At 38.2% G+C, this 25,729-nt stretch overlaps 6 protein-coding genes and 1 non-coding gene across 12 annotated transcripts in view; 6 read left to right on the forward strand and 1 right to left on the reverse strand.

Annotated features, from left to right (window-relative positions):
* Positions 1 to 17,255, forward strand: part of mcm7 (minichromosome maintenance complex component 7) — a 30,654-nt gene extending 13,399 nt beyond the window's left edge. Inside the window, exons 15-16 of one of the 3 annotated variants that reach the window (XM_015057879.1) lie at positions 1,345 to 1,418; positions 17,159 to 17,255. In XM_015057879.1, coding sequence (XP_014913365.1) covers positions 1,345 to 1,418; positions 17,159 to 17,184 — 100 coding nt within the window. In that variant the 3' untranslated portion in view covers positions 17,185 to 17,255. Of the gene's footprint in view, positions 1 to 1,344; positions 1,891 to 17,158 lie in introns of those variants that run through there. The other 2 variants (XM_015057880.1, XM_015057878.1) reach the window with 2 other exon arrangements.
* and4 (actinodin4) lies at positions 2,818 to 5,892 on the forward strand. The gene is made up of 5 exons (XM_015057884.1): positions 2,818 to 2,916; positions 3,189 to 3,250; positions 3,331 to 3,375; positions 3,467 to 3,630; positions 4,907 to 5,892. The coding sequence occupies exons 2-5, from the start codon at positions 3,196 to 3,198 to the stop codon at positions 5,690 to 5,692; spliced, it is 1,050 nt and encodes a 349-aa protein (XP_014913370.1). The 5' UTR covers positions 2,818 to 2,916; positions 3,189 to 3,195; the 3' UTR covers positions 5,693 to 5,892.
* cops6 (COP9 signalosome subunit 6) lies at positions 6,524 to 12,097 on the reverse strand. Its single transcript, XM_015057886.1, has 10 exons — positions 12,000 to 12,097; positions 10,598 to 10,723; positions 10,276 to 10,407; positions 9,493 to 9,581; positions 9,324 to 9,386; positions 9,180 to 9,227; positions 8,958 to 9,072; positions 8,683 to 8,775; positions 8,387 to 8,487; positions 6,524 to 6,757 (listed from the first exon to the last, which is right to left on the reverse strand). Exons 1-10 carry the CDS (start codon positions 12,040 to 12,042, stop codon positions 6,617 to 6,619), a joined length of 951 nt encoding a protein of 316 aa, XP_014913372.1. The 5' UTR covers positions 12,043 to 12,097; the 3' UTR covers positions 6,524 to 6,616.
* Positions 12,702 to 15,484, forward strand: LOC106963142 (F-box/LRR-repeat protein 12). Its single transcript, XM_015057883.1, has 3 exons — positions 12,702 to 12,895; positions 13,001 to 13,076; positions 13,807 to 15,484. Exons 1-3 carry the CDS (start codon positions 12,795 to 12,797, stop codon positions 14,857 to 14,859), a joined length of 1,230 nt encoding a protein of 409 aa, XP_014913369.1. The 5' UTR covers positions 12,702 to 12,794; the 3' UTR covers positions 14,860 to 15,484.
* aurkb (aurora kinase B) lies at positions 17,172 to 20,799 on the forward strand. The gene is made up of 9 exons (XM_015057885.1): positions 17,172 to 17,255; positions 17,774 to 17,812; positions 17,975 to 18,053; positions 18,134 to 18,179; positions 18,255 to 18,443; positions 19,275 to 19,413; positions 19,514 to 19,662; positions 19,756 to 19,930; positions 20,294 to 20,799. The coding sequence occupies exons 1-9, from the start codon at positions 17,250 to 17,252 to the stop codon at positions 20,465 to 20,467; spliced, it is 996 nt and encodes a 331-aa protein (XP_014913371.1). The 5' UTR covers positions 17,172 to 17,249; the 3' UTR covers positions 20,468 to 20,799.
* Positions 20,800 to 21,188: 389 nt separating this feature from the next.
* Positions 21,189 to 21,270, forward strand: trnal-aag (transfer RNA leucine (anticodon AAG)). The gene has a single exon. It is a non-coding gene; the product is annotated as a tRNA-Leu (tRNA).
* Positions 21,271 to 22,024: 754 nt separating this feature from the next.
* bod1l1 (biorientation of chromosomes in cell division 1-like 1) overlaps positions 22,025 to 25,729 on the forward strand; it is a 17,891-nt gene continuing 14,186 nt past the window's right edge. For all 4 annotated transcript variants that reach the window (XM_015057891.1, XM_015057893.1, XM_015057892.1 and 1 more), the window contains exons 1-7: positions 22,025 to 22,272; positions 22,670 to 22,794; positions 23,481 to 23,671; positions 23,789 to 24,265; positions 24,895 to 25,044; positions 25,158 to 25,324; positions 25,449 to 25,545. In XM_015057891.1, the coding sequence (XP_014913377.1) occupies positions 22,156 to 22,272; positions 22,670 to 22,794; positions 23,481 to 23,671; positions 23,789 to 24,265; positions 24,895 to 25,044; positions 25,158 to 25,324; positions 25,449 to 25,545 (1,324 nt within the window). In that variant the 5' untranslated portion in view covers positions 22,025 to 22,155. The remainder of the gene's footprint in view (positions 22,273 to 22,669; positions 22,795 to 23,480; positions 23,672 to 23,788; positions 24,266 to 24,894; positions 25,045 to 25,157; positions 25,325 to 25,448; positions 25,546 to 25,729) is intronic.

The raw sequence follows: 25,729 nt of genomic DNA on the forward strand, positions 1-25,729 counted from the left end.
TTTTTTTTTTTTTTTTTTTTTTTTTTTTTTTCATGCTTGTATCGCCGCCAGGGTTTGAATTCTTTGAAAACAGGAAACATGACTCTTTTTAAACTTGGGCCAAATTAGGAAACCTTAAGTGAAGCTATGGTTTCCTGTATAGACCACAAAAGACAGATTATCCTTTTAATTTTTTTCTTTTATATAATTTCTTAAGACTGGATAAAGAAATTGGAACATTTATTTTGGAGAAAATCTGTTTTTGCATATTTCGAAAAGAAGTGCTGTACTAACATTTTTAATCTGTCATATTTTTTGATCTAGTTTAGAAATTTTCATCCAAAAAAACAAATTTTAGCGTCAAGTTTAACATTCAAATTTCATTCATGTGGAAATGGAAACTTCCCCATATTTCACCAATAATGTGTGCTAAACTTTGATTTAATATTTCTTTTAGATTTTAACATCTACACACTTAAATGTGATTTTAAAAAAATTAAATGACATGAAACTGATGTGGCCGTCTGCATGCGTGCGGTCGGATTTGTTTTTCAGTTGAACTTTGATCCAAACATTTCCAGACCAGACACTCAAGGGGAAAATGTAGTAGTAGTAAAATTAGAATGTCACAGTTTGTTTGCAGCCGTATTGTTTTTGTTTCTCTTCAGTCACCGCTGGATGTTTTCCATTCTGCTACTCGTGCATATCGCCTGCGATACGGCGATTCGCTTCAAATCCTCAGAGCCTCAAAACTTCCCGTGTACCGTCTCCTATTCTGAAAGACGCTTTACAGCTTCTTTGACACTTGCTAAGCAGTTTTTTTTTTTTTCTAACTTTTTAGAAAAGAAGTTGACAATAGAAGGACAATTAACTTGATTTGGCGCTTTTAAAGCTTGTTTAAATGCACACCTGGTCAAAATAAAAGTTGTTTTAGTGCTTTTTGTGTTGAATGAGCAGAATAAATGTATCTCAACGTTCTTTGAAAAACTTTCCTTGATTTGTAAAGCATGTTTGTATTATAATTCAGACCTGAATAAGTTGAGATTCTAGAAAAGTTATGAACTGGAAGGTGGATCAATCAGAAGCCAACTTCATCATTGCGACGTTTCATGAAATTTTTGCAAAACCAAAATAAAGCATTACTTCTATAGCTGGGTTTTTATAGGTAAATGTATCTATTTGCTGAGGGAATATCTAAAAATTTGTTTTGAGAAAAAGAAAAAAAAAGTGACAATTTGAAGTGGAAAAACTCTAAAGTTCAACTTATTTGGAGCTTTAATGGCTTTCAGATTATTTTTCGCATTATATCCCGGTTTAAAATGAGTTTTCAACACCTTCTGACATCTGAACCCTCTCCCTCTGTAGAACCCAGCGACCTGCAGACGTCATCTTCTCGCTGGTGCGCGAGCTCACCACAGAGGGCGCTGCGGGCCGGGGCGGCGTGGTCCGCATGGCCGAAGCGGAGCAGCGCTGCGTCTCTCGCGGCTTCACTCCCGCTCAGTTCCAGGAGGCGCTGGAGGAGTACGAGGAGCTGAACGTGTGGCAGATCAACCAGGCCCGCACCAGGATCACCTTCGTCTGAACCGCCGCCTTCCACAGGCTCCGACCCGCTCTCTCTTCCTTCTTCCTGCATTTTGTAACACAAGTCAGGCAGAACGTGGACTTTTGCTTATGCCCGTCTGTTTTGAAAGAATGTGTGCTCTTTAGGGCCCCTTTGCTAATGTTCCAGAAACCTGTTAAACTGCTTGTAAATATGTATGTCAGAACATAGTATAGTGTTGTATCTGCAGTTGACAATGTGATCTATTTCACATTGAGAATTTCTGTATATTTTATACATTGTAATGCAAATAAAATTAATGTTGTGCCCTGTATTTGAGGAGAGTTATAATAAATGCTTCAATATTCCTCATGTTCACTTTGACTTCTTTATGCACATGGAAAGTGAAATATTAATACCGGGCTTATGTTCAGTTAATCCAGGCAGGAAAACTAATTTGCAAAAAGAGAACTAGTACTTAACCTCTTCAGCTTTTTTTTTTTTCTTATTTCTTACTAAAGAAAAAAACAAGATCACTGTGAAAAGGTAACCAATATTCTTAAGCGTATCAGAGTTCATGCCAGACTTCAAGTTATTTGAAAAATTTTGTGAAACCATTTATCATTTTCTTCCACTTCACAAGCATTTGCTTACTTTACATCCGTCTTTTACCTGAAATTCAAATAAACATTCAAAGTCTAGCTGAAAACACTCTTTCAAGACGCTTGTGGACTTGGGGGATATTCATTGCAGTAATTGAGGTTACCAGATTTCTGCATGGGTATGTGACTTTTCCATGTTAGAAAAACGGCAGCTGATAAGTCAGGTTTATATGGAATTACATCTCTGTGAAAGAATGCTGCACAATTCTAAGCACTTTAATAGTGAACAAGCTGAGGCAAAAAGTGAAAATGCAGCTGTTTCGGTAGCTGTCCTCAGGTGTGGAGCTGCTGGGAAAGCAGGTGTTCTTACAACTGAAATAACCACTTGGAGGACATAACTATGTTTTAAAAACCTGGAAAACTTTATAAATATACCTTTATGGTTGTGATCTATGGTTCTGTTTACAGATTTTTTTTTTCCTGCTGAGGCATTTTTTTTTCTCCATGCTTGTAGTTGGTCCCAGCAGGTGATGATTTCCTTCCAGACCTAATGGGGTGTTTCCATTTGAAGTCTTGTTGTTTATGGCCTTGGTCCAGAGGCTTTATATTCCTAATTGGTGCTGAAGGGGCTTCACTTTAAACATTTTTTTTTGAAGAGGAGGAGACAAGATTTTGGTCTGAAAGTTTGGGGAAATCCAATTGGACAGAGGATAAAGTTACTGAAAGGAGGACAGAGGGGTTTGATATTTAGCCCACCGGTCCTGTTGGACCAGTGAACACAGCCTCCTTGGCCTGGTAAGTGGAACATTTATTTGCATCGTGAAAAATTTGCAGCTACATTATTCAGTTAATTGTGTTTAAGCTGTACTTTAAAGATTAGGATATGTTTTTTTTTTGTTGTTTTTTAAATATGTTAAATACAAATACTAATATGTGCTAGTTTCTTAGCATTTTTTGAAATGGAAAACATTTTTAAGACAATCCAATACGAAGAGGACCTGTAAGCTGGTTATTGTATAAATAAATTGTACATTTTTGTACCATTTTTTTTGTTTTATGGGCTGCAGGTTCAACATGATTTCTTTAACCTGCTTGCTGGGACTGCTATGCGGCCTCTTCTTTCTCTCAGGTCAGTGTTGATTTCTTTCACTTTGCAGCTATTTTTGGAAACCACTATTCAATAATCAATCAACGTATTTCCTTTCGCAGGCCTGTTGGAGGCCAAATCTTTGCTCAGTGCCATCAAACAAGAAGGTACAGATCCTAAATCCCTTAAAGCATTTTAATTTAAGCAGAGCCTTTGATATATATATTTTTATATATGGTGGGTGGGGTTTTCTAACAGAGATGGTGCCTTTGAGTGATGTGAGCATCCACTCGGAGAAAGCCAACGAGTTCCTGTCTCACTCCAGACCGAAGCGCAACGCGGCGGACCCCAGGTGGTACCGAGGAAACCCGGACTTCCAGGCGTACTACAGATACTACAGCAGCATCGGGCACACCGAGGGGGTAACAACCTTCCACAATAATGTCAACATCAAACCACTTCAACACCAAAACCAGAATCAAGTTGTTTACAATGGAACAGAATATTTCCAAGCAAAATTTCTATTATTTTATTTGCTCACTTTTTCTTTTCAGTTAAAGAGAGATATTTTTTTTCTTTAATTACGTTTTGAGTAGCTGCCGTTTGTTTTTCAAATGTCACGTGACTGACAACCGACCCCATCAGTGGTTTTTGGCTAACAGCTGTGCTAGCAGGCACATAGAACTATTATAACTATTGTACTTTTAATAGAATTAAACACAACAGTAAGTGTTTAATTCTAAATCCGTTGTTTAAAGGAACACAGAAATAATCTAAAGTTACATTGTGGTGTGAAAATCACAAAACGTCCTCTCACCTTGATGTCAAGTGTCTAAAGTGCTAAAATAAAAATGTATCTGGTCTGATAGTTTTGTTTGGAGATTCACACACAGACAGCTCCTTCTATGTTTCAAACTCAAGGCTCGAGGGCCAACTCCGGACCGCCATAGCTTTTTATGTGGACCTCCGGACTCTAGAGGGCCACATAAACAGAACCTTCAAGATAACTGTTCTTAAATAGTGTGTTAATCAAATCAAAGCTGTTTTTACCCATATACCGTCAAATTACTTTAATGTGATAATTCGTTCGAAATTTATTTTTTTATCTTAAGCAGTACTTATTGAATGCAGAGGCAGCTATTTATTAATATTTTAACAATTTGTCAATGGGTTTTATCAACACATCCTAGTACAACTGGCCCTATGAGAATATTCATAATTTTGATATGTCTTAAAGTGAAAATGAGTTTGACAACCCTACCTAAAGGGTGAGATTAGCGACGTTTCCACTGACTTTAAAATTTTACATATTTAAATTACTAAAATAAATTTGCTTAATAGAAAATACGGCAATTAAAAAAAATTAAAGTGTTACTGCACTATGATGAGGTGGTTTTTCGGCTGTATAAAAAAAAATTGTGTACTTTGCAACGCTACCAATGGAAACACTTTTTTTGGATCACACGAGTCACATGATCAACAACTGGATGTTACTAGATGAAGAAGTTGACAGAAAGTGATTTTAATGTCTTATTGCGTGACTAAACCTATTCACGTGATTTTAATTGAGTTTCTTATCTAATGGAAACACCACAATTGCAATTTTTTTTTCTTTTATATTAACAGATTATCCACAAAGTTTTCTGCATACTTGTAGGTTGTGACAACCACACTGATCTCTGCCCTTTGTCCTCTCAGCTCTATGAGATCGACAAGCTGCGGATGCTCTACCAGCAGATGAGGTACCTGGAGCACGCCTACGGCCCCAACGCCTCCTACTTCCAGAGCAAACTGGGCGTGCCAATGATCATGTGCGACCCAGTCACAGACAAGAGGTGCAAATACGCCGCTCCTCCTCCACCACCTCCGATGAAAGGAGTCCCAAAGCCCATCAGTCCTACGGAGGGTCCGCCTCCTCTTCCTGCTGCTCCAGCCATTTCCCAGGCCGATGTGCTTTTCCTTTGCAACAACAAGGACCCTCTCTGCAAGCCGCACATCGTCTACTTGCCCACTGGTGCCGTTCCGGTGCTCTGCGACCCTCGGTACCACCCCCACTGTACCCCGCAGAAAGCCCCGCCGCCCCCGCTGGTGGTTCCTAAGCAACCTCATCACAAGAAGCTGCCTCCGCCTCCTCCGGTTTTGGTCAAGAAGTCTCCTCCTCCAGCCCCCATCCACGTCTTCAAGGGTATGGAGTACGACTGCGACCCCTACTGGGACCCAGACTGCCTGATTGACAACCCTCCAAGACCTATCAAGGGAAAGATCGTGGGCCCCCCGCCCCCACCTCCTCCTCCACCCGAGGAGGAAGAAGAGGAGGCTGTGGAGGAGCCAGTGCCTCCTCCGCTCAAAGAGAAGAAACTCAGCTTCCACCCGTACCCCTACTTTCACCCCCACTCTTTTGACCCCAGGGATGAACTGTACGACCCGGTCCGCTTCCAGTACCCCCAGCCAGATGATGCTGCTGACCAGCCTGGTGACAAGTGAGCAGTCCTCTCACTGCCTGAGAGAAAAAAAAAAAAGTCTCTTGTTTCCACGGACTTTGAAACATTCATCTGGTGTCAAAGAAATGTGTTGATATGATTAAAAAGACATCTTATTGTATTTATCATCACTGTCACAATGTAAAAAAAATGCTGTTGTCAGCCAGTGTTTTAGTAAAGAGGCAATAAAATAAGAGAAATTTGGTTTTCATCACTTATTGAGTTAAATTTCGCCTTTTAAAAAGGTGCAAAATGATGCAAGAACAAGGTTCGCTCCTCTCAGAGCCACATGGCAGCTAAAAAAACAAACCTTGTAAATGCTTAACACGCAAGCAGGGGGGTCATTATGTCGGCTTCTGCTGTGCATTTAATACCCAAACAAATGCTGACTCAGGTTATCCACGTTAGTCTCTACGGCTATAAGTGGCTTCCTGTGCTGCCACGTTTACCTGCCTCCTTCAACCCTCTGCAGGCAATCACGCAGCAGGAACACAACTTCAAAAAAAAAAAAAACACAAACGAGTTGATTGTAAAACCCTCAAAGCTCCTAATAATAAACCCACAGCTTCACATTACAAAACTTTCACGAGCTTCTTTAAAACTGCTGACCTATACATTTTTGGGGTCTCTATAATTACTATAGTAAAAGCCCTGTTAAAAAAAAAAAAAAAAAAAATTACCTTCTGGAAGAAGACACAAAGCACCATGAAAAAAAAACATTTTATTACATACAGAAACGTGAAACAATAAAACGAACCGGGTAAAATAACGTCCATGTTCAGCGATCTCACTGCTGTGGAGAGGTTTTAAACTGATCTGAGTGGTTTTGTATAGATTGAAGGTGTAAAAATCTTTTTTTATTTTATTTAATTGATCGGAACACAAACAAAAAGAGAGAACAGAAAAGAGTGTTTGCCTCCCTGTCAGCTCAAAAGAAGAGTCCTCTCATCCTGCGGCCGATGCCCTGCCTGTCATACAGGACGTTGAACTTGTTGATGAACTGGTTCATACTGTTGCAGGTCTTGGTGATGGTGCCTAAGTAGGCCATGAGACCCACGTCGTTACATTGCTGCAGGGAAAAAGGAAACGAGGAAAGTGAGAAACGGCAAAAAGTGTTCATCTCTGAACTTGCTTCGTTGAACAACACTAAATCTGTTGCCAACATCTCAAAAAGCCTTAAAATGTTATTCTGTTAAGCCCTGAAGTTTCAGTAAAACACTAAGGCAACCAAATCCGACTCAAATCCAACTTTTTCACGGCAATCTGAACGGATCGTTTCTGACCTTTTCACCCAAATAAAAAAAAAAAAAAAAAAAAAAAAAATCTGATCTGCGCCACGTCTTTATGTTTTACTACGTTAGATCTGCATTCCACAGTTTTCAAAGAGTTTGTAGTCAGAAGGGTCGCGACGCTCTTTATCCAACACTGAAGTGAGACGTGTCACAATTCTGCACCAGAAGAAATCAGATCAAATAAATACAGACATAAATAACGGCTGAAAATTATGATTATGAACTTATAAAAGAGCTCTGTCACTCTGGTGCTGGTTTAACAAAGCACCTTCTGTAACTTCTCTACAGAAGTTACAGTAAATGCTCCACAAAAGGCCATTTCAATTACTTTTGCTTTCTTTTTGTTAACTTCCTTTGCCTTGTTATAATCTTCTGACAATAATGTTGACTTATTTCTGTAAACAGAGCACCGCTGTGCGATACAACTTTCTTCTTCTGCGCATACGGGCTTTCAGAAGTCTGACTGCAGTCACATTTAGTTAGCAGTATGAACAACCACGCAAAAAAATTGCTTCCAGTCAGAAGATATATTTTCAGCAACTATGTGTCGATTCGTTCCTGTAGGACAGGGGTCAGATTTTGTTTTGAGTTGCACGATATCAGAAAATCTTGCAGTGGCATTAATATTAGATTATGCCACTGCAAATTGCGATATTTGCCAATTTTCTTCTTTCCTCTCATTCTAACCTCAGGATCCTGACCTTCTTTGACCTTTAGCATATTGGGTAAAGCCATTTATGTCCAGTGTAAGCATCTGCACGCATGAGACTAAATATTACATCAGCATATAAATTATTAGTTGATAACATTTGGACTCCAAACAGTCCTTGCAATAAGAATCTTGCATACACTGATATTGTACAGACAATATATTCCTGATATATTCTGCAGCCTTAATTTTGTTGTGTAAAGAAGTAATCGACTTAGCCAGACCCAGCGCCGAGCCAGAACCACTTTGCCACTGGACCGAGGAACGAATCATTTTTGTGCCAAGTTTAAAACTCTGGAGTTTATTTGTGTTTTGATTGGTTGAATGAAAAATAAAAAAAAAAGTTTGCGTCACAATAACACAGCCTGTCTCCAATTTTCTTCACAGTCATGGAGTTTTAATAGGTCGACGCGCCACTTACTGCTCATCGTTTTCCCCTGAATTCATAAACCCCATTTCTGACTCAGCTCTATAAAACTGTTGGTCTTTTAATATAATCAGGCAGTGTTAAAGAAAAAAATAATTGCTCTCGAATCTCTAGAACTCGTGTTTTCCTGCTTCTGGTGCAGATGAAGTATCAGCTGATTGAAGTGTTCACGCTAAGAATTTTGCTTGTTACTTCATGACATAGACAGTTGAATAAGCTTGTTAAAAAAAAAAAAGAAAAGAAGAATCCTCAGTTATGGGGATTACATACATCATAGAAGTCAGTTTTGAATTTTGTGGTGCTGAGGACTGGCAGTCTGTGGCAAAGAGCGTTCGCTTCTCGCAGGATCTCGTGGTTGAACGGCACCTCTCCTGTCACACAAACACAGAAGAAAGATGGATACAGTGGGATAGCGCTTCAGGATGTAGTCCAAGTGCAACTTAAAATTAAGGAGGCGTTTTTGAAAAGAAAAAAAAAAGGAGAAGAAATATTTGGTGACAGCTGCTTTGTATATACATTTCTTAAAATGCTTTCCCCTTCTGTGCCTCATAAATATGATTGCTTACCTGCTTCGACTGCTTTGACGTACTCTAGAATGATCTTTACTCGGCTGTGGAGCATCTTTATCGCGCTGTGCTGGGCAATAAGGTGTTCAGCCACTAACGCAGAAAACAGAGGGACAAATAAGTGTCAAAGCAACCAGTTACTCAAGTATAAAATTCATTGGGATCAAATTGATCTGAATGAAAAGGGATTGTATATTCTCATGTAATCTGTGATACATGTACATAAAAAATTATCAAGCTGCAATTAAGTGATTTATGGCGATAAGCTTACTTACCAGTCGAATTTTCCCCAGTTCCAGTGGCTGTCATTCGAGCCACGTGGTCAACACCAATCCTCTCTGCTTCCTCTGTGGCTAAAGTGTATGTCAGCTCAGCAAACAACATGGTGGCCTGGATAAAAACAACAACAACAACAAAAAACCCCATAAATAAACAGGAAACTAAGTTAATATGGTAGGAAAAAAAGCATTTCGACCTAGCTGGGTCGGAAGTCTTACCTCGCCACTGATGATGTCTATCACAGATTCATAAACGCTAACAGGAAGCTGAAGGAAAAAAAAAACGAAACGGAAGCGGCGGGATCAAAATGAAATCCACCTACAGCTGCTTCAGCCTTGAACTGGAAATGCAGGTAGACTTACGTCAGTGTGTTTGGTCATCGGGTTAAGTTTGAGGAAGAGGGGGCTCTCGATGATCTCACACACCTAGTGCAAAAGGAAAACAGGAACACATAAATAAGGTTCATGTTTCATCATTTTGATCACTGATTTTAGCCTTAAACTGCTGCCACTGGCTTTTGTGTTCACAAACCTGTTTGTGGATATGAATGTCTGACTGGTCTGGAGGACCACCTGTGGTGTACCAACCCAGGAACTCCATTTCCTTGAAGACCTGTTTAACTGAGGAACATAAAACTGGTGTCACATTTTATAAGTTTTGTTTGCTGCACAAACAAATGTTCTACAGGGCTTTGTGACGGTCACAACCAAACATTAAATCTGTTGTGTTTAAGCCATATTGTAACTGATTTGGGGGGCATGGTCAGTGCCATTGTTCATTTGGAAGACCCACTTACATTGAAAAGTAAGGGTTAAGGCAATGTTTTATTGGAAATGTAATTCAATTTTGTTACATTAATCTGCAAAGAAATGGTTGGCAGGCATAGAAAATGTTAGCACCAGATGGTTGTTTCCCTCAGAGCAAAGAAGAAAGATGAAGTAGAGGATTATGGTCACGATATCTCAGATCCTTATTTATTTCTCTGTTTTGTGAAGACATAATTTTTCAGAAACTATTGTAACCAGTTTTCATGCCTTTCAGTTCTTTCCAACTCATGAAGTTACTTGGTTTAAGACAAGTTTTACAAATACTTTTGTCTCTCCTCCGCAAGTTACCAAAGTCGGAAAAATGACTAGAAATAATGCTTTCATTTTATTTATTTCTTCCAATAAGATTCCAATTTTAACTTGTGAAAATGTTAAAATTCAACATTTTCACAAACGCTGAATTTATGCTCCTTGAAATTGTCTTATGCTATTCTATATTTGTCAAACTGTTCTCTTTGGCATTGACAATGAAATCATTGATTCTTACATTGTTCCTCCTTAGTGTAGTAATACTCCTTGTCGATGTGCACTTTCTCATCTATGGTGTGAGACATTAGTTCAAAGGAGTTCATCACCTCAATGTTTCTACCCTCCTGTTTCCCGATCAGAGCGCCAATCACTGAGAAGACAGAGCAGACAATTAACAACAGATGTGTATCTAAATTAATGGTGCTATAATCAAACTTCTGTTGTTCTTAAATATAAATGCTTGTCAACATATGCCAAAAAAAAACTCTAACATGGTACTGTCTTTATAAATGCATAACCATATGCTAAAGAGTAAAGAACTGAAGTTAAATCACACATACCCTGCATTGGTCGGCCCTCCTGGGACCGGATGCGTATCCAGTGGTCTGATATGTTGAGGATAACCAAAGGGTGTAAGGCCACAGAAACACTCCCAGTGACCCCTGAGGCCATAACACTGGGGCTGGCTGCAGATATATGAAGAAACACACAAGGTGAGCTTTAGCAGGAAATTGACTAAAAGACACAAAAATCTGGACTACATAAGCAAAAACAACAACGACAAAAGAATTAATAATGGCTACAAACAAGAATGAAAAGAGATCAGCAGAGGAGGCAGTGCCAGTTATCAGATTATCCAATAAGCCAAAACCATGCGTTTAGATCAGATCAGTCAAAGTAAATATAATTACATAGATATTTTAAATTTGTTTGCATTCACTCCAGTCTGGTCTTAGTGATAACTAAGCACAGTCAAATTTAGTTTATAATTGTTTAACCCACTAATTAGCAGACTTACATATAGGCCATCTGAATTGCTTCTGCTACTTTATCCAGATCAACCTCAACTTTACGTGTTTGGCAATTATTCAGTGTATTTTGGCTGTTGTTTTTTTTTTTTTTTTTACTGAATTTTAGCCTCTAGTTTTGTCACATTTTAGAACAATATTTTTTTTCTTTTTTGTAATTTTTTGTTAATAAATGCTTATTGCAGTTGCTTAAAACAATTGCACAATTTAATTTACTTATATTTTATTATTGGATTATTTTGATTATTTGCAAACTTAGTTTCAACATTTATTTAAATTTTAGAGTTTCTCTTGTTCTGGATTTTTATGTCTACCTCTAAACAGCAAAATCCTGCTTATTCCAAGGGGTTTGCATGTCACAGTAATAATAAAAAGTGACATCATCAGGCTGAATTCTGTAATTTAAAACACACACAAAGACCTGCTAAAGACGTGCTCTAACAGAATTATACTAATATATGTTGACATTAGGTAGTGCATGAGCAATTAAGTGAATAACACCGAACCAGGCGGAAATGCATTTCCAAACTGTTAAAAAGGAATGCAATACCAAATGTATGGTTAACGTTACTATGCACAGATTAAATACTATCGGTGCGCTGTGATCTTCAAGTGACATTTTTGTTTGCTGACTAAAATAGGCAAATAAAACAAAGATTCATTAAAATATTGTCGGTGCGTAAAGACTAAGATCGACGCAATACATTCAGACTCGGGAACAGAGTGAATGAGAAGTGGCTGTTTAACATTCAAAGTGAAAAATAACAGAAGGCAGAGATGTGAACGTTATCCTGGTTGTGTCAGCAACCTTAAAACACGACAAAATCTCCAGTTACGATCACTTACAACCAAAATATCCAACACGTGATGCAACCTCCATGGTCATTCATGTTGGTGCGAGGTTTATGTGGTGGGTTAAATTATAATTACTTGCCTGTTCCATCCACTTCCATTCCTCCACCATTGCTGGTCGCCATCTTGTCCGGTGTTGTGTCGACAAAAGCGACGCCGTCAGGGGAAGCTCATTTCAAAGACGCTCGTTTTCCTGTTTACGTTTGCTAGCGTGTTCTCGCAAGCGAATGGACAAAGTAACGCGTGTTTTCCAGTGCTATTAAATGCCTTATACTGATATCAGTTCTCCAACAATCTTGTCAAATAGTCTATTATTAGAAAAAAATGCATTTTCTCTGAGCTACAAGAGAATTTCCGGGTGAAAATCCTAGGAACTGAGCCTGCGTCTAATTGCTACCATAAATATATAACATAATGAAATGCGTTATGATTTTATTGTTAGTTGGAAAGCGCAAGTATATGTACTATTTTTGAATTTAACAGAAGTTATTGAAGAATAAAAATGTCTTAAAAAGGCGCTTCCGGTGACTGAATTACATGCTTATGGTTGTATACCTTTTTCAGCGCAACACCGGTAAACAGCGCAAGCGCAAGAGATTGTTCCCTTAATGAACGTTAGGTGGCAACACTTCCTCTGACAGTCTTCTTAAATAAGGTGCAGTCCTTTGCTCTTTTTTAATACTTTTTCCAGTGCCATTTAGAGAAAGGCTGCATCGACCGAGTCGCTATTGTACCAGCGAAAATTAATACATAATTGTGATTTCATCACCGGTTTAGGTCACTCAGTGTAAGGGCAGCTGTTTCTTGGGGATTGCTGATTTAGGCGCAACCCTTGTGCGTCAGGATATAGGTCCGTGTTGAGAGTTTTGTTTACAAAATGGATGAATTTAAAGGCTGTAATCTTGACTACTTCCCAGAGAACATTTTAATTGACGTACTCTCATACTTAAGTGTCAGAGAGCTCGTCAGAGCTGGGAGGTAAGTATTTTTGCTTGTGAAACAAAAAGCAGCTTTTTCTTTGTTGTGACTCATTCAAATGAGGTTTTTTTGTTGTTGCTTTTGTTTTTCCTGCCGTGTTTGTAGAGTGTGCAAGAGATGGAAACGCCTCGTTAAAGACCAAAGACTGTGGAGAACAGTTGATCTGACTGCATGGAAAGGGGTAAGACTATATTTTTGTTCATAATTTGTTTTACAAAAGTATTTACGTCCTTTAAACTTTTCCACATTGCCACAAGCTTCGATATATTTTAATTGGGATTGTATTTCTTAGAGCAATACAAAGTAATTCGTAACTGGGAGGGAGGGAAAAATTAACGGATACAGGGATCTCAAAACTTTCCACAAATAAAAATCTGAAAAGATTGGTGTGAATTTGCAATCTGCCCTTTTTACTCTGACCTGAATAAAAGCCATATTGATGAGGACAAGCTTTTAGAATGATTCTACTTGAATGTGTACCAGTGAAGTGTCAGAAAATATTAGAAAGGTTTACGTGACTTGTAAAAGCCGTGACCAAATTGCTCATATCAATGTTCAATTCAGAATGTATATATTTTTCTTTTCACTACCGTTTTGTGTGATATAGAATATACCATATTTCTATTTTATTAATTTACTGTGTAAAGCCCCAGTTATCCTGACTAGCACTTTACATCTTTATTACAAAAAATGTTTGTGAAAATACTATACTTCTTTATTTTCTAAAAATGCTGTGTGTGAAGCAATTTTACATAATGTTCATGTATGATGCTATTGTCTACAGATACGTTATTATCCTCCTATGTCACTCTATGTGTTTGGGCACCTTATGCAGTTAGTGATAGAAATGGATAGTTTTTTTTCTTTCCACCTCTCACACATCCATTCATGGTCTGTCCTCTGTGTATTAGGTAACGTCCCGGATCCTTTGGTTCCTTCTGCGACAGTACCTGGGTTGTGGACTGAGGTGCCTTCGCTTGCGTGGTTTGCTGCTCTCTGCCCGAGGCGGCACCTTTCTCTCCGAGTCTTGGCTCAAGGCTTTGTCCACCAAATGTCCCCGCCTGAGTAAACTCTGTCTTCTGCATGCTGATCTCAGAAGCTTACCAAACTGCCAGATCCTGCCTGGATCTTTGCGGGTGCTAGAGTTGCGTGGCTGTGAGCTGCCTCGTAGTTTTTTCAATCAAAGCTTGCCTACTTCACCTGCTCTACCTCATGAACGAGCCGAAGCCACGTGTAGCGTTGGTGCTCAACAGAAAGGACGCTGCCAGAAAGTGAAGGGGATTGCTTCTCCTTCAGGAATCGGTGTCGAGACGTTGGTCCTCAACAACGTCCCATCTTTTACAGACCAGCATCTGCAGAATCTGGCATCCTGGGAGAGGCTCAGTCGGCTGGAGTTACGCGATACCTTTCGTGTAACAGCAAATGGACTTAGGAGCTGTGCAGCCAAAGAAGGGCTCTCAGGCCTGGAAGGGCTTTCAAGACTCAAATATCTTGAAATAGGCATTACAGGACGACAGGGCTACCAGTTACAGATGGCCTCCCTTGGATTGGGGGCAGGGTGGCTTGGACTGGAGGAGCTGAGTCTTGGTGGGAAGGAGGTGGGACCGGGCTTGCTCTGTGCCAGCCGTCTGAAGGACCTAAAATGTCTGCACCTTTGGGCCTGTACACTCAGCGAGCTGCAGATCGTGCGGAGCTGCAGGATGCTCCGCGGGCTCCGCCAGCTGGAGTTTTTAGACGTTACATTCCAGCCCCGGCAGAGTCCTCCTGCAGAGGAAGAACAGGAGCAGGAAGGTGGTGAGGAGCAGCAGAATGAGGAGGGAGGTACTGGTGGAGAAAGTAATGATGAGAACAGGACACTGGATGGGACTGATCCCTTCCCAAGTCTGCGCCGCTCACTGGCTGGTCTATTGCCATCATGCTCGCTGGTTTTTACTAACTGCTCTGTTCAGGTAAATGTAGACTGAATCTATCCAAGTGGCTAACAAGCATTTATTCCCTTTACAAGACAGTTACTGGGAGATTTTGGAGTTTCTATAGGCAACATAGAAAACATGACAGGGTCTTACAATGTCTATAGACTATAGTTTAACAGTTTGTGAATATGTTTTTACAAAATTTGTCAATGTAATAGGGAAAAAAGAGCTAGACTATCTTGATTGGATATGGCCTCGATTGTAGAGCTCTTAGTTTTGTTATGCCTAGTAAAGAATACACATAATTTATCAGTTCAAGCAGAGAAAGTTCTAACATTTTCATTCAAAGCCACACAAAAAAAGAAACAAAGAAAATTATTTTAAAGAAACTTTAGATTTTTCAGATTTTCGTAGTTAGATCTTTAAAAGATCACGTTTTTCAAAACATCGATTTGCTTGAACACTTTGATGAAACAAAATTCTTAAGAACTGTTTCTGCAGAGCTGCATGTTCATCAAGTAACAGTTAAGTTTAACTACAAGTATTATCTTACTGTTACTATATTACCAACCAGTCGGTTTAAAAGCAAGGGTGGGCAATTCCAGGCCTCGAGGGCCGGTCTCCTGCAACTTTTAGATGTAGCTCTACTTCAACACACTCGAGTCAAATAATGAGGTCGTTAGCAGAACTCTGGAGAACTTGACTGCACTTAGGAGGTGATTCAGCTATTGGATTCAAGTGTGTCGGACCAGGGAGACATCTAAGAGTTGCAGGACACCAGCCCTCGAGGACCAGGATTGCTCATCCCTGTTTAAAGTAACTAAGGTTATTACGCAAGGAGAAATGTGTTTTCACATTGAGAAAAAACTAAGTCATTTGCAGAACATCTTAATGAAAGACAAAGCAGAACATTCACTTGTTGGCTGTCAACAGACATGCAGGTGTTTGAGTCAAAGTACTGAAGATGCCATAAGAAACAATCCACCTGTTTCCTGTTGCCTAACTGCTTTCTAACTTTGTATACACTCAGAAAATCATGTATTTTCTCATGTGAAGGCTGGTTTAACATTTTTATGACTATATTCTTTCATTGAGTCTTTGCTGATGTGAATTTTAAAGATGATGAGTAGAAAATTATATCAATGTCTTTATTTTATTATCAACAAAAATCATGAAAGATTTGGAGTAAGGATCTAAATAAAGTTGCATTTGACTTCAAATCTTGTAATAATGAAATTGTTGAAAATATTTTTTTGCAAATAAATTCTGAGTCATAAATTGTCTTTCCTTGTTTTTGAAAATGTCAAGTATTTTGAAGCTTTTCTTTGGGTAAAGCTTCTCTACTTTGGTTTTAACTTCATGTTAAGTGCCAAGAAAGAGTATTTGCCTCCTTGTAGATTTCTTTTAATTTGACTTTTTTTTCCCATTGAAAGATTTTACCATCATGAAGCAAAATTTAACAGCTGACAAACATTACAAGAGCAAATGTAACACAGTTTTGAAGTGCTGATCTTTATTTTTAAGCAGAAGAAAACATCCACAACAACAACCATTTAAAGAAAAGGTAAGTCCCCTCTTCTCTATGGAGGACCAAAACCGACATAAGAAATAAAAGCATAAATATATGTTTTAATAAGAAATAAAAGCTCAAATATATGTATAGTTTTTCCTTTTCCTTACACATGAGTTTCCATGAAGTAATGTGTATATTTTCTTTTTCATTTCCCCTTACACATGAGTTTCCGTCAAGTAATGTATATATTTTATTTTTAATTTCCCCTAAATATGCATTTTTGTCAAGAAAAATAGATATTTTGCTTAGTCTTTTTTTGCTTCTCCCTTTTCTGCTCGCTGTATATCTACTTGCTGTTTTTCCGTTTGCATGTTTAGAGGAAATTAAAAAGAAAATGTATACATTACTTGACGGAAACTCATATGTAGGGGGACATGAAAAAGAAAATGCATATATTACCTGAAGGAAATTCGTGTGTAAGGAAAAAGAAAAACTAAATATATATTTATGCTTTTATTTCTTATGTCTGTTTTGGTCCTCTATGCTCTAACCGGTTGACACGTCTTGGCATGAAAAGCCATTGCTGCCTCTAGTCAATCGCAGAGACGGTGTCTGTAAAATATCCAACTTAAAACTAAATTTACTGCAAGAGTACAACCACTATGAGAGTAAAACCGAACGTTTAGAGTGGAAGGGGAGGGATTTATCCAATCAAAATGGTTTAAGGGTAGCGTCGTAGAAATTACGGACCAATCACGCACTTCCTTCCTCTAGCAGTTCCAACCAATGGGATGGATTTGTGTATACATGACTGACAAATCCTGTGTGAGCAAACAGACATTTTGAAAACGTTGGCGGCCTGAGTGGTTTTAAAGTCAAAGTTGGACTCTCAACGGTTTTAAAATTAAAACCTTTCTTTGTTTCTGAAATGCAGGTAATTATTACGTTTTTATATCAACAATTAGATACAAGTAGATATAGTTTTAGGTTTTTTGGACAGCTTTTCGGGATATGTTGTTGATGCAGTCTTTAGCTAATTTTAGCTTCGTGTCTTCAGACAAATAACGTTAACAGGAGGCCAAACTGTACACATAGAATTACCTATTTTCAGCTAAGCTTTATTATAAATGACCAAACATGATGTAAAGTGGTGATTACAGTAAACTCTGGGATCTGAAATATTAACTTTAACGTCAGGGTTCTTCAAAGTTTTTAGAGTGAATGCCTAGCTTTGTTTAACTAGGCTAGATCGTACTAACACCATTTTGCCAGTAATTTTCAACGTAATACAATCCTGGCATTTACTTTACCTCCTATATTGGTGAAAAAAAGCAAGAAGTAGAAAATTTTAGCTGTAGATGAATTTGACTCGGTACTCAAATATGTATTAAGGTACATTTCTTCAGAATCGGGGACCAGTAGAATCTGATCCTTTTTTTCCTTTGTTTACAGAATAAAGAAAATTATGAGCCGAAGGGTCTTCAAAGACAGGTTAGTGGTAATTCTCAATTTAAAAAAAAAGTTAAGCTCAACCTTTATTGTGGTACGCCTATAAAAATACATTTACTTGGAACATGGGATTCAATATTGGTTGAAGTAACTTTTGTTATAAGGTATGATTGTGCCCTTCTTACTTTCTACTCTGAATTTCAGTTTACACCCGTAAGTGTGACTGGACCACAACGTGTTCTTGTGAAGCCAAAAGCTGATGCAGAGAAAAGTTATGTTGCAGGTAAGTCTTTCCTTATATGTGCAAATCAGATTAGCATAAACTCACATCTGTAGTAGTCTTTCATGATTTATTGCTTTAAGGTCCTGGGAGAGAATGTGTTAGCTCATCTTCAAATTCACCACCAAAGTAAGTGCATTTAAAAAAGCATCTTATCTGTGTATTTTGCTATATGATGATAAACATTTTTCTACTTTATATCAGGAAATTTACAATTGACGACTTCGACATTGGTCGACCTCTTGGAAAGGGCAAGTTTGGCAATGTCTACCTCGCAAAGGAGAAGAAGCACCAATTTATTGTGGCGCTGAAGGTGTTGTTTAAGTCCCAGATGGAGAAGGAAGGTGTGGAGCATCAACTGAGGAGAGAAATTGAAATTCAATCACATCTGAAGTTAGTAATTCAGGTTTTGTCATATTTCTTTTCTGTTAGACTTGTGTTTTTTGTGTAAATTTAACGTCGGCGTTTTTCTAGCATTTTTGGACAGCTAAAAAGTTGGCTTAAACTTATAAATGGTCACAACAAAGATTCGAATATTATCTTTCAAGGTATTTGCGTAAATATTTATCACAATGCAAACCTATAAGGTATTGGTTGCACTGCTTAAGATTAGTTATTGAGTTTAATTTTGTAGTAAAACACCATCTTTGTGATGGTTATTTGACTATTCTGGAAACATTTTAGGTAAAAATTATGATAATGTCTGTTTTCTTCAGAATAAAGCTTGCAAAGTCAGTCATGCTTTTGCCACATTTTATGTATTTTTGTTAGAATTTAGAGAGACCAATACGAAGTAGAGTATAAACTTCAAGTGGAGGGCAAATTATACATAATGGGTTTTTTTTGTTTGTTTTTGTTTTGTTCTTTTGAAATGATTGAGGTGTTCATTATTCGTCTTCCTCTACTCTGATTCGGTGCAAACTTCTCTTGAAGTTTTAAGATGGGCTAGCTAGCTTGTAAAGCAGTATCTTAAGCCATGGGCATTTTACAGAGTATTGTTTTATCTATTTTCCAAATATGAATATATTATAGTACAACTGCACATAAAATGTCATATAAAACACTGAAGTGCGTGGTTGTAATTTGACAGGTTTTTGAGTTGGTCTGAATAGATAACGGTGATAGATCCTTGTTTTATTCTTTTTTATTTTAAGGACATATCTTATTTGATCATTTCTACACATGCTAAGTCTGTTTATTCAGTTTTTTTTTTTTTCCTCTTAGACATCCTAACATCCTGCGTTTCTACAATTATTTCCATGATCGCAAGAGGGTTTTCTTGATACTGGAGTACGCTCCACGTGGAGAAATGTACAAAGAGCTCCAGAAGTATGGACGGTTTGATGATCAGCGCACTGCAACGGTAAAAGCTGATTTTAAAAAAAGAAAAACGGAAGACGTCGTCTTCAATTCCTTGTATATTTGCTTCAGTGCATTAATCAAATGTTAATTTAAACTTCCAGTACATGGAGGAGATATCTGACGCGCTGATGTACTGCCATGAGAAAAAAGTGATCCACCGCGACATCAAGCCAGAGAATCTACTTCTTGGTTTTCGCGGAGAACTGAAAATAGCTGACTTTGGTTGGTCTGTCCATGCACCTTCTCTAAGGTAAGAACCTAACATTTCTGAGAACCACTGTTGGATTATGCTGCTAAGTAACTTATTTCAGCTTTTTTATGCTCTTATTAATCCTCCTTACAGACGTCGCACCATGTGCGGGACATTGGATTATCTTCCTCCTGAGATGATTGAGGGACACACTCACAGCGAGAAAGTGGACTTATGGTGCATCGGAGTCCTATGCTACGAATGCTTAGTTGGCAACCCGCCCTTTGAAACAGCGAGTCATTCAGAAACATACAAGAGGATTACGAAGGTTTGTGTTTCTTTGCAGGTATAATAATTTTAGACTGCTGAATTCAGTAGTTATGCACAGAAGAGTCTGGTTACTTTGAATAATGTGACATTTTGCTATATTTGGCTTCAAAGTAGGAATGATTCTGTATAAGGTTATTACAATATGACCTTGAGTAAACTAATTATGGTGATAAGGTACTTTCACATTTAAAACGTGTCTTTAATTTAAAAATGACTATTCTAGTTCCTGCTAAAACAATATATTGTATGTCAGTATTGGTTCTAAATACCTTGTGTTATGAAATAAATAAAAACCTAGGTATATTTCACCATGCTGATCAGTTTTTTTTTGTTTGTTTTTTTTTTTGTTTTGTTTTTTTAGGTGGATCTGAACTTCCCCAAAGTCATCTCTGATGGTGCACGGGACCTGATCTCAAAGCTGCTCCGCCACAACCCCATAGACCGTCTGCCTCTTCAGAATGTTATTGACCACCCATGGGTGAAGGCTAACTCACGCAGACTCCTTCCTCCCACCTGCCCTACCAAGAAGCCCTGAACCCACCAGCCTGCGGCCTGTTTTCTGAACGTTTTCAACTGTCATTCAAAAAAAAGGACAGTTGAAAATTGCATTTTGTAACTCGGGATACATCATACCGATAAACGGCGGATATCTGCCTCATTTAGCTGAAACCTTTCAATAGGAGGTCTTTTTAATTAAGGTTCACTTCTTTTGCTTCCAAGTGAAAAAGCATTGTTATCAAAATAGATTGATTCTTGTTTGCAATTAACTTTTATAATACAGTGTTTCTTGTATTTCTATTAGTAGTTCAGTGTGTTGCTTTTAAGATGTTGTATACTGCCTTTAAATAAAAACTGCTGCTAATATTACTATTGGCTCATGCAAGTATTTTCTTCAGATCAAGATGGGCAAGCTTGTTGCTCAGATTGGAAAGTATGCATAATTTTATCTCTTTAAAATTCTTAAAATTATTTTTTTCTGCAAACAATTTTGTACTATGTAAAGAGTTTTTCTTAAATAGCACAGACACCTTTACATGTGTCTTTGCAACACATATAAAGGTTAACAAATTTTTTGTTTTTAAATATGCTGACCAACTTTGAGCTCTGTATTTAATATAGCAGTTCCAAATAAAGTTTAGTAGTGACAGTAATGACAGATTCCATTACTGTAGCTGCAAAATTATATAAATATAATCAGTCATTAATTTGCCCTGTAGCTGTTGATGACAGCAATTTTTCGAGGGTGTAGGCCATCAGGTAGCGTGGCCGAGCGGTCTAAGGCGCTGGATTAAGGCTCCAGTCTCTTCGGGGGCGTGGGTTCGAATCCCACCGCTGCCAAAGTAGCTTTTGTCTCCTTCGATTAAAACTAAAAAGGTCGAGGATGTCATTTTGCTAGAATTTTCAGTTTTCGTCAAATAGTTTCACGCATGAGTATTTTGCTGTGTGACGCTCTAAGTCAACTATAAAACACATTTGATGACCAAAAATTATGCACTTTTATCAAAACAGTATTTAACATACCGTTGTTGAAATGGGGCAAATGTACTTTTTAACTTGTTTGCTGGCTTCTCAGAATCGAATTAATTTGCTGAGACATACCTTCTTTTCTTTTGTAGACAGAATTTGACGCCACTTGGGGGCGCTCTCGTTTTAAAACGTACACATTGACAGCAGAAAAAAAATATTTCCAGTCAAACACAACTGTAGAAAACGTTACATTAACAATCAGCAAAAATAAATAAATAAATAAATAAATAATTTAAGTGGATGAGTGGATCAGCTCCACAAAGGAGAGGTTAAAGAGGTTTTTGGATACTTCAATAGAATCGATTACAGCTCTGATCCGCACTGCTTTAATGAATGTTTGAAAAGACATACATCTAAAAACGATGGCTTTTAAACATTAGTGTTACATTCAACACAGTTTGTAATAGACAATACTACCACTGACAAAACGCACTAAATTAAAAAAAAAAAATAAAAAAAATCTTTAAAAGATCCTTCAAAAGTTTGGAATTTTGTTCTTTAGCTGAATGTTAGACTTTTATTTTGGTGGGGCAAACCATTGCCAAGTTCTTCCGGCTCATTCTCGAAGCGCTTTTCTACTAGTGGACGTCACATCCCCAAACACATAGCTTGTGCTCTTATATGGGACATCCCCTGATGTTTATTCAATTTCTCTTCTATTTTAACAAATAAAATACAGCCAGGTTTCAGTGAAACATGGCTGGTTTGCCTCCGGGGGACCCGCAGCTGGTCTCAATGATCGTCAGTCATTTAAAAACACAGGGACTCTTCGACCAGTTCAGGAGGGACTGTCTAGCAGACGTTGATACAAAGGTAACGGTCGAAATCATAACTTCCTCTTCTGTATCTGTGTTTATACTGCTCATGAAAAGATTATAGTTTAAGTAGATGTTCTGTTGTGTTTTTCAATCCGTGTCATGTTTACTAAATATCTTTTGCTAGTTCCTCAATGTGAGCTCTTTTTCCCCTCATCGGATTTGTTTCAAAACGAGTCTACAATTTAATTTGAATCACAATTAGTTGTAAATGAAAAATAAAAGATTATTAAATCTTTACAGAACCCACCGCATTGTCACACTGTAGTTGACAATGAGTTTCTTGGGGTCCTCAAGCAACCATTGTCAACATGCCCACTTTGTAGATCACTTTGTAGCTTTTTGTTTGTCTGTGAGTGGATATTTGCGAAATACTTGTGATTAATGTTTTGCAGCCAGCTTACCTGAACCTGAAGCAAAGAGTGGACAACTTTGTCTCCAATCACCTTTCTAATCACACATGGAGTCCTCATCTGAACAAAAACCAGTTGAGAAACAACATTCGGCAGCTCGTCCTGCAGTAAGGGGGAAAAACTGTATATTTTTCTTATATCTTTTAACAAAAACACAGTTTTTTTTAATAATCAGTACTTTTGAAGCCAGATATTTATCATAAACACATGGTATTTTATTCCATCAGCCAGAACGTTTTAGTCACTTTTATTACTTCTTCAAAATCAGAAACATACACACACTAAGATTACTCTTGACACAGTTTTCCTCAAAGTGCCACGTTTATCTGTAAGTATTAATCACATGAGAATGGACACATTGCTGTTTAGGCAGGAGGCGGTGGCTACTATGTCCAAAAAATACACTCGTTTTTTTCTGGCTGAAGCTGCTAAGAGTGTCATTATACACAGCAAATAAAGTTAAAATAGACAGCATCATGAGAAAAGAATATTATGTAAAAGTATTGAAGCAACATCTCAAGAGCCATTGGGTCTTCCTCAGCATAACACTAAATTAGTCACAAAGTGGAGTAATGAAAAGAAAATTAGTTCTAGCATTTAGGAAATCAAAATAATTTAGCTGATCTAAAACAGGAACATTTTTGTCTGGTTTAATCTCAGACAGTGAAAAAAAGTAGTGGTGTGTAGTTTTTTATTATTATTATTATTTTTAAAAGCAATCTTTGTTAGTATCTGGTTTCAGTTACATGTATATGTGATTTTCTGACACTTCTTGTATTTGTTTCCCTCACAGATCTGGAATGCTGGAGCAGGGGGTGGACAGGATTGTGGCCCAGGTGGTTGATCCCAAAGTCAATCACATCTTCAGGCCGCAGGTGGAGAGGGTGGTCCGTGAATTTCTGTCTCCGGGCAGCTGCTCCGAGGAGCCGCCACTTCCTCTGACACCAGCAGAGATCAAGACGGACAGCAGCGTTCCTGAACAACGTATGTAACTTTTCGTAAATTCCCCTGATGCTTTCCATGACTGCAGAATAATCTCTTTCTGTTTACTCTGCTACAAAATTCACAAATGGTCTTAAACACATATTGATTTGTCCACAGCTTCATCATCAGCTTCAACTCCCGGCAGCAACGCCATGTCCATCCTGGATACCATAACTTCTCTTAATCAGGAGGCAAACGTCAGGACCAGCTCAGCAGCCGAAAGAGGCGGTAAAACCCAAGTTCTGGATGAACCAATGGAGCTGGTGGAGGAAAACGAGCAAGACATGGAGGTTGTTGAAGAAAGTGACGATAACCAGGAAGGAAGGTCGCTGGAGGAGGCAGTGGAAGGAGAAATCCAAACAGCGGAAGTGAAGACAGAAAGCTTAGAAGAGCAGATGGAAGAGGAAAAAGAACAACTAAAAGAGGAGGTTAAAACTGAGGAGGAGGAAGCAGGAGCTCCGGCGCAAGCAGAGGAAAAGAAAGAAAAACCTACAAGCAAAGTGAGTGGGAAGATCTCCGATGAGAAGTCTGATGATGAGGGAGTGAAATCTACGAGTCAAGCCAAGCAGAAAGCCAGAGAGCGGATAAAAGAGGGTGAGCTCTTTTTTATTTTTATGTTTTATGGACAAACAGCTGCATAATTCACTGAGTACAGTATATTTGTGTTAATAGATATTTATTTTCTTGTTTTCAATCAAAGTTCTTAATAAAGCATTTCATTATGCTTGTTTTTTTTTTTTAAGAAGGGTGTTTCCACTGTAAACATAACATTTTGTGACATAATTTTTAAGTCTCATTTTTTAAATGTGTTCATTCATTGATTAGTTTTGGAAAGTTAAAGAAAAGAAAATAATAATTTATCAAATCTAGCTATTTTTCTATTTTATTTCTAAGATATTATTTATATTCTTGTTGTAGAAATGATAGAAATATTACAGTCTCTTTCTGGAGGGGTTTACAAACCTTAGTGCTTTATTACAAGGTGACTATTCTTATGAAGCAAGTAGGTGGATAGATGTATTTGTGGCTGATCAGATTGGCCCGGGTTCAGTTATTGAAAGGTGGGTCAAAAATCTTTGCTGCCACTCCTACCTCTTGGTCATGAGGTATGGATGAGGGCCAGAAGAACGAGATCAGTAGAGATCTAGTTCATAAACCAATATGTTTTTTTTTTTTTCAGGCTAAACAAAGATTTGAAATGATCGTGTTTATTTGGTTTACAGAATACTCTTTGGAGGACTCAGACCTCGAAGGCCTGAGTGACATCACGGTGAGCTCCGTCCACACCAGCGACCTTTCCTCTTTCGAGGAGGAAAGTGACGTGGAGGAGCAGCTCTCCGATTCTTCCGAAGAGGGCCAGCTTCCGCCAGATGGTCTCTGCCTCCAGTTTTTCACTGTTGCTAAAATTATTTGAAACTTTTTATAAAGAATCAAAGTCAGAGTCGGAGCTTTATTTGTTCTAGTGTGCATGTTGATTTGTCTGCAGATGAAGGTGAGAAAGCGGAGAGGAAACACACCAGTGAGGAAGCGGAAGGCGAAGACAGGGAGCGTAAACCCCGCCGTAAAGCATATGTCCACAAACCCTTCCTCTACTCTCGTTACTATAGCGACTCGGATGATGAGGTCACTGTGGAGGAGCGTCGCAGATCTGCTGTGAGTTCACAAAAAATGTGGTTTAAATGACCTGAACTTTTGTTTTTGATGTTGATGGTAAATTTTCAAGCTGCGCGGTCGCACAAAGAAAATGTAAATTTTGGATTTGTTGTTGACTTATCAGGCAAAAGACAAAGAAGAAAGACTGCTGAAGAGGCAACAGAACAGAGAGCGAATGGAGGAGAAGCGCAAACAGAAAGCTGTGCAGGCTGAAGAGCAAGGTGTGTTTATTTGGATCTTTGTCTTGGAATGGTGCGTAAAAGGAACATTCTTCGTACAATTTCAACCAAAACACACAAATTGATTTTTTTTTTTTTTTTTTTTTTTTTTTTTTTTTTAAAATTTTTTTTTTTCCCAAATATTCCCCCCCACCCCCGCCTTTAATTAGGACAAATTTCCCCCAAA

The sequence above is a fragment of the Poecilia latipinna genome, unplaced genomic scaffold (assembly GCF_001443285.1).
Source record: "Poecilia latipinna isolate Pla-1442-1.1 unplaced genomic scaffold, P_latipinna-1.0 Scaffold1498, whole genome shotgun sequence".
In the NCBI taxonomy this organism is placed as follows: Eukaryota; Metazoa; Chordata; class Actinopteri; order Cyprinodontiformes; family Poeciliidae; genus Poecilia; species Poecilia latipinna.

What these genes read in the sequence shown, in the direction of transcription:
- and4 (XM_015057884.1), top strand. Translation starts at nt 3,196, where the DNA reads ATGATTTCTTTAACCTGCTTGCTGGGACTGCTATGCGGCCTCTTCTTT. An exon ending in CGGCCTCTTCTTTCTCTCAG is followed by an intron (nt 3,251 to 3,330) that starts GTCAGTGTTGAT and finishes TTCCTTTCGCAG; the next exon opens with GCCTGTTGGAGGCCAAATCT. An exon ending in GCATCGGGCACACCGAGGGG is followed by an intron (nt 3,631 to 4,906) that starts GTAACAACCTTC and finishes TTGTCCTCTCAG; the next exon opens with CTCTATGAGATCGACAAGCT.
- LOC106963142 (XM_015057883.1), top strand. Translation starts at nt 12,795, where the DNA reads ATGGATGAATTTAAAGGCTGTAATCTTGACTACTTCCCAGAGAACATT. An exon ending in GAGCTCGTCAGAGCTGGGAG is followed by an intron (nt 12,896 to 13,000) that starts GTAAGTATTTTT and finishes CCGTGTTTGTAG; the next exon opens with AGTGTGCAAGAGATGGAAAC. An exon ending in ATCTGACTGCATGGAAAGGG is followed by an intron (nt 13,077 to 13,806) that starts GTAAGACTATAT and finishes TCTGTGTATTAG; the next exon opens with GTAACGTCCCGGATCCTTTG.
- aurkb (XM_015057885.1), top strand. An exon ending in GAAATTCAATCACATCTGAA is followed by an intron (nt 18,444 to 19,274) that starts GTTAGTAATTCA and finishes TTTTCCTCTTAG; the next exon opens with ACATCCTAACATCCTGCGTT. An exon ending in ATGATCAGCGCACTGCAACG is followed by an intron (nt 19,414 to 19,513) that starts GTAAAAGCTGAT and finishes TTAAACTTCCAG; the next exon opens with TACATGGAGGAGATATCTGA.
- cops6 (XM_015057886.1), bottom strand. Translation starts at nt 12,042, where the DNA reads ATGGCGACCAGCAATGGTGGAGGAATGGAAGTGGATGGAACAG. An exon ending in GGAGGGCCGACCAATGCAGG is followed by an intron (nt 10,408 to 10,597) that starts GTATGTGTGATT and finishes CTGTCTTCTCAG; the next exon opens with TGATTGGCGCTCTGATCGGG. An exon ending in TAGACATCATCAGTGGCGAG is followed by an intron (nt 9,073 to 9,179) that starts GTAAGACTTCCG and finishes GTTTTTATCCAG; the next exon opens with GCCACCATGTTGTTTGCTGA.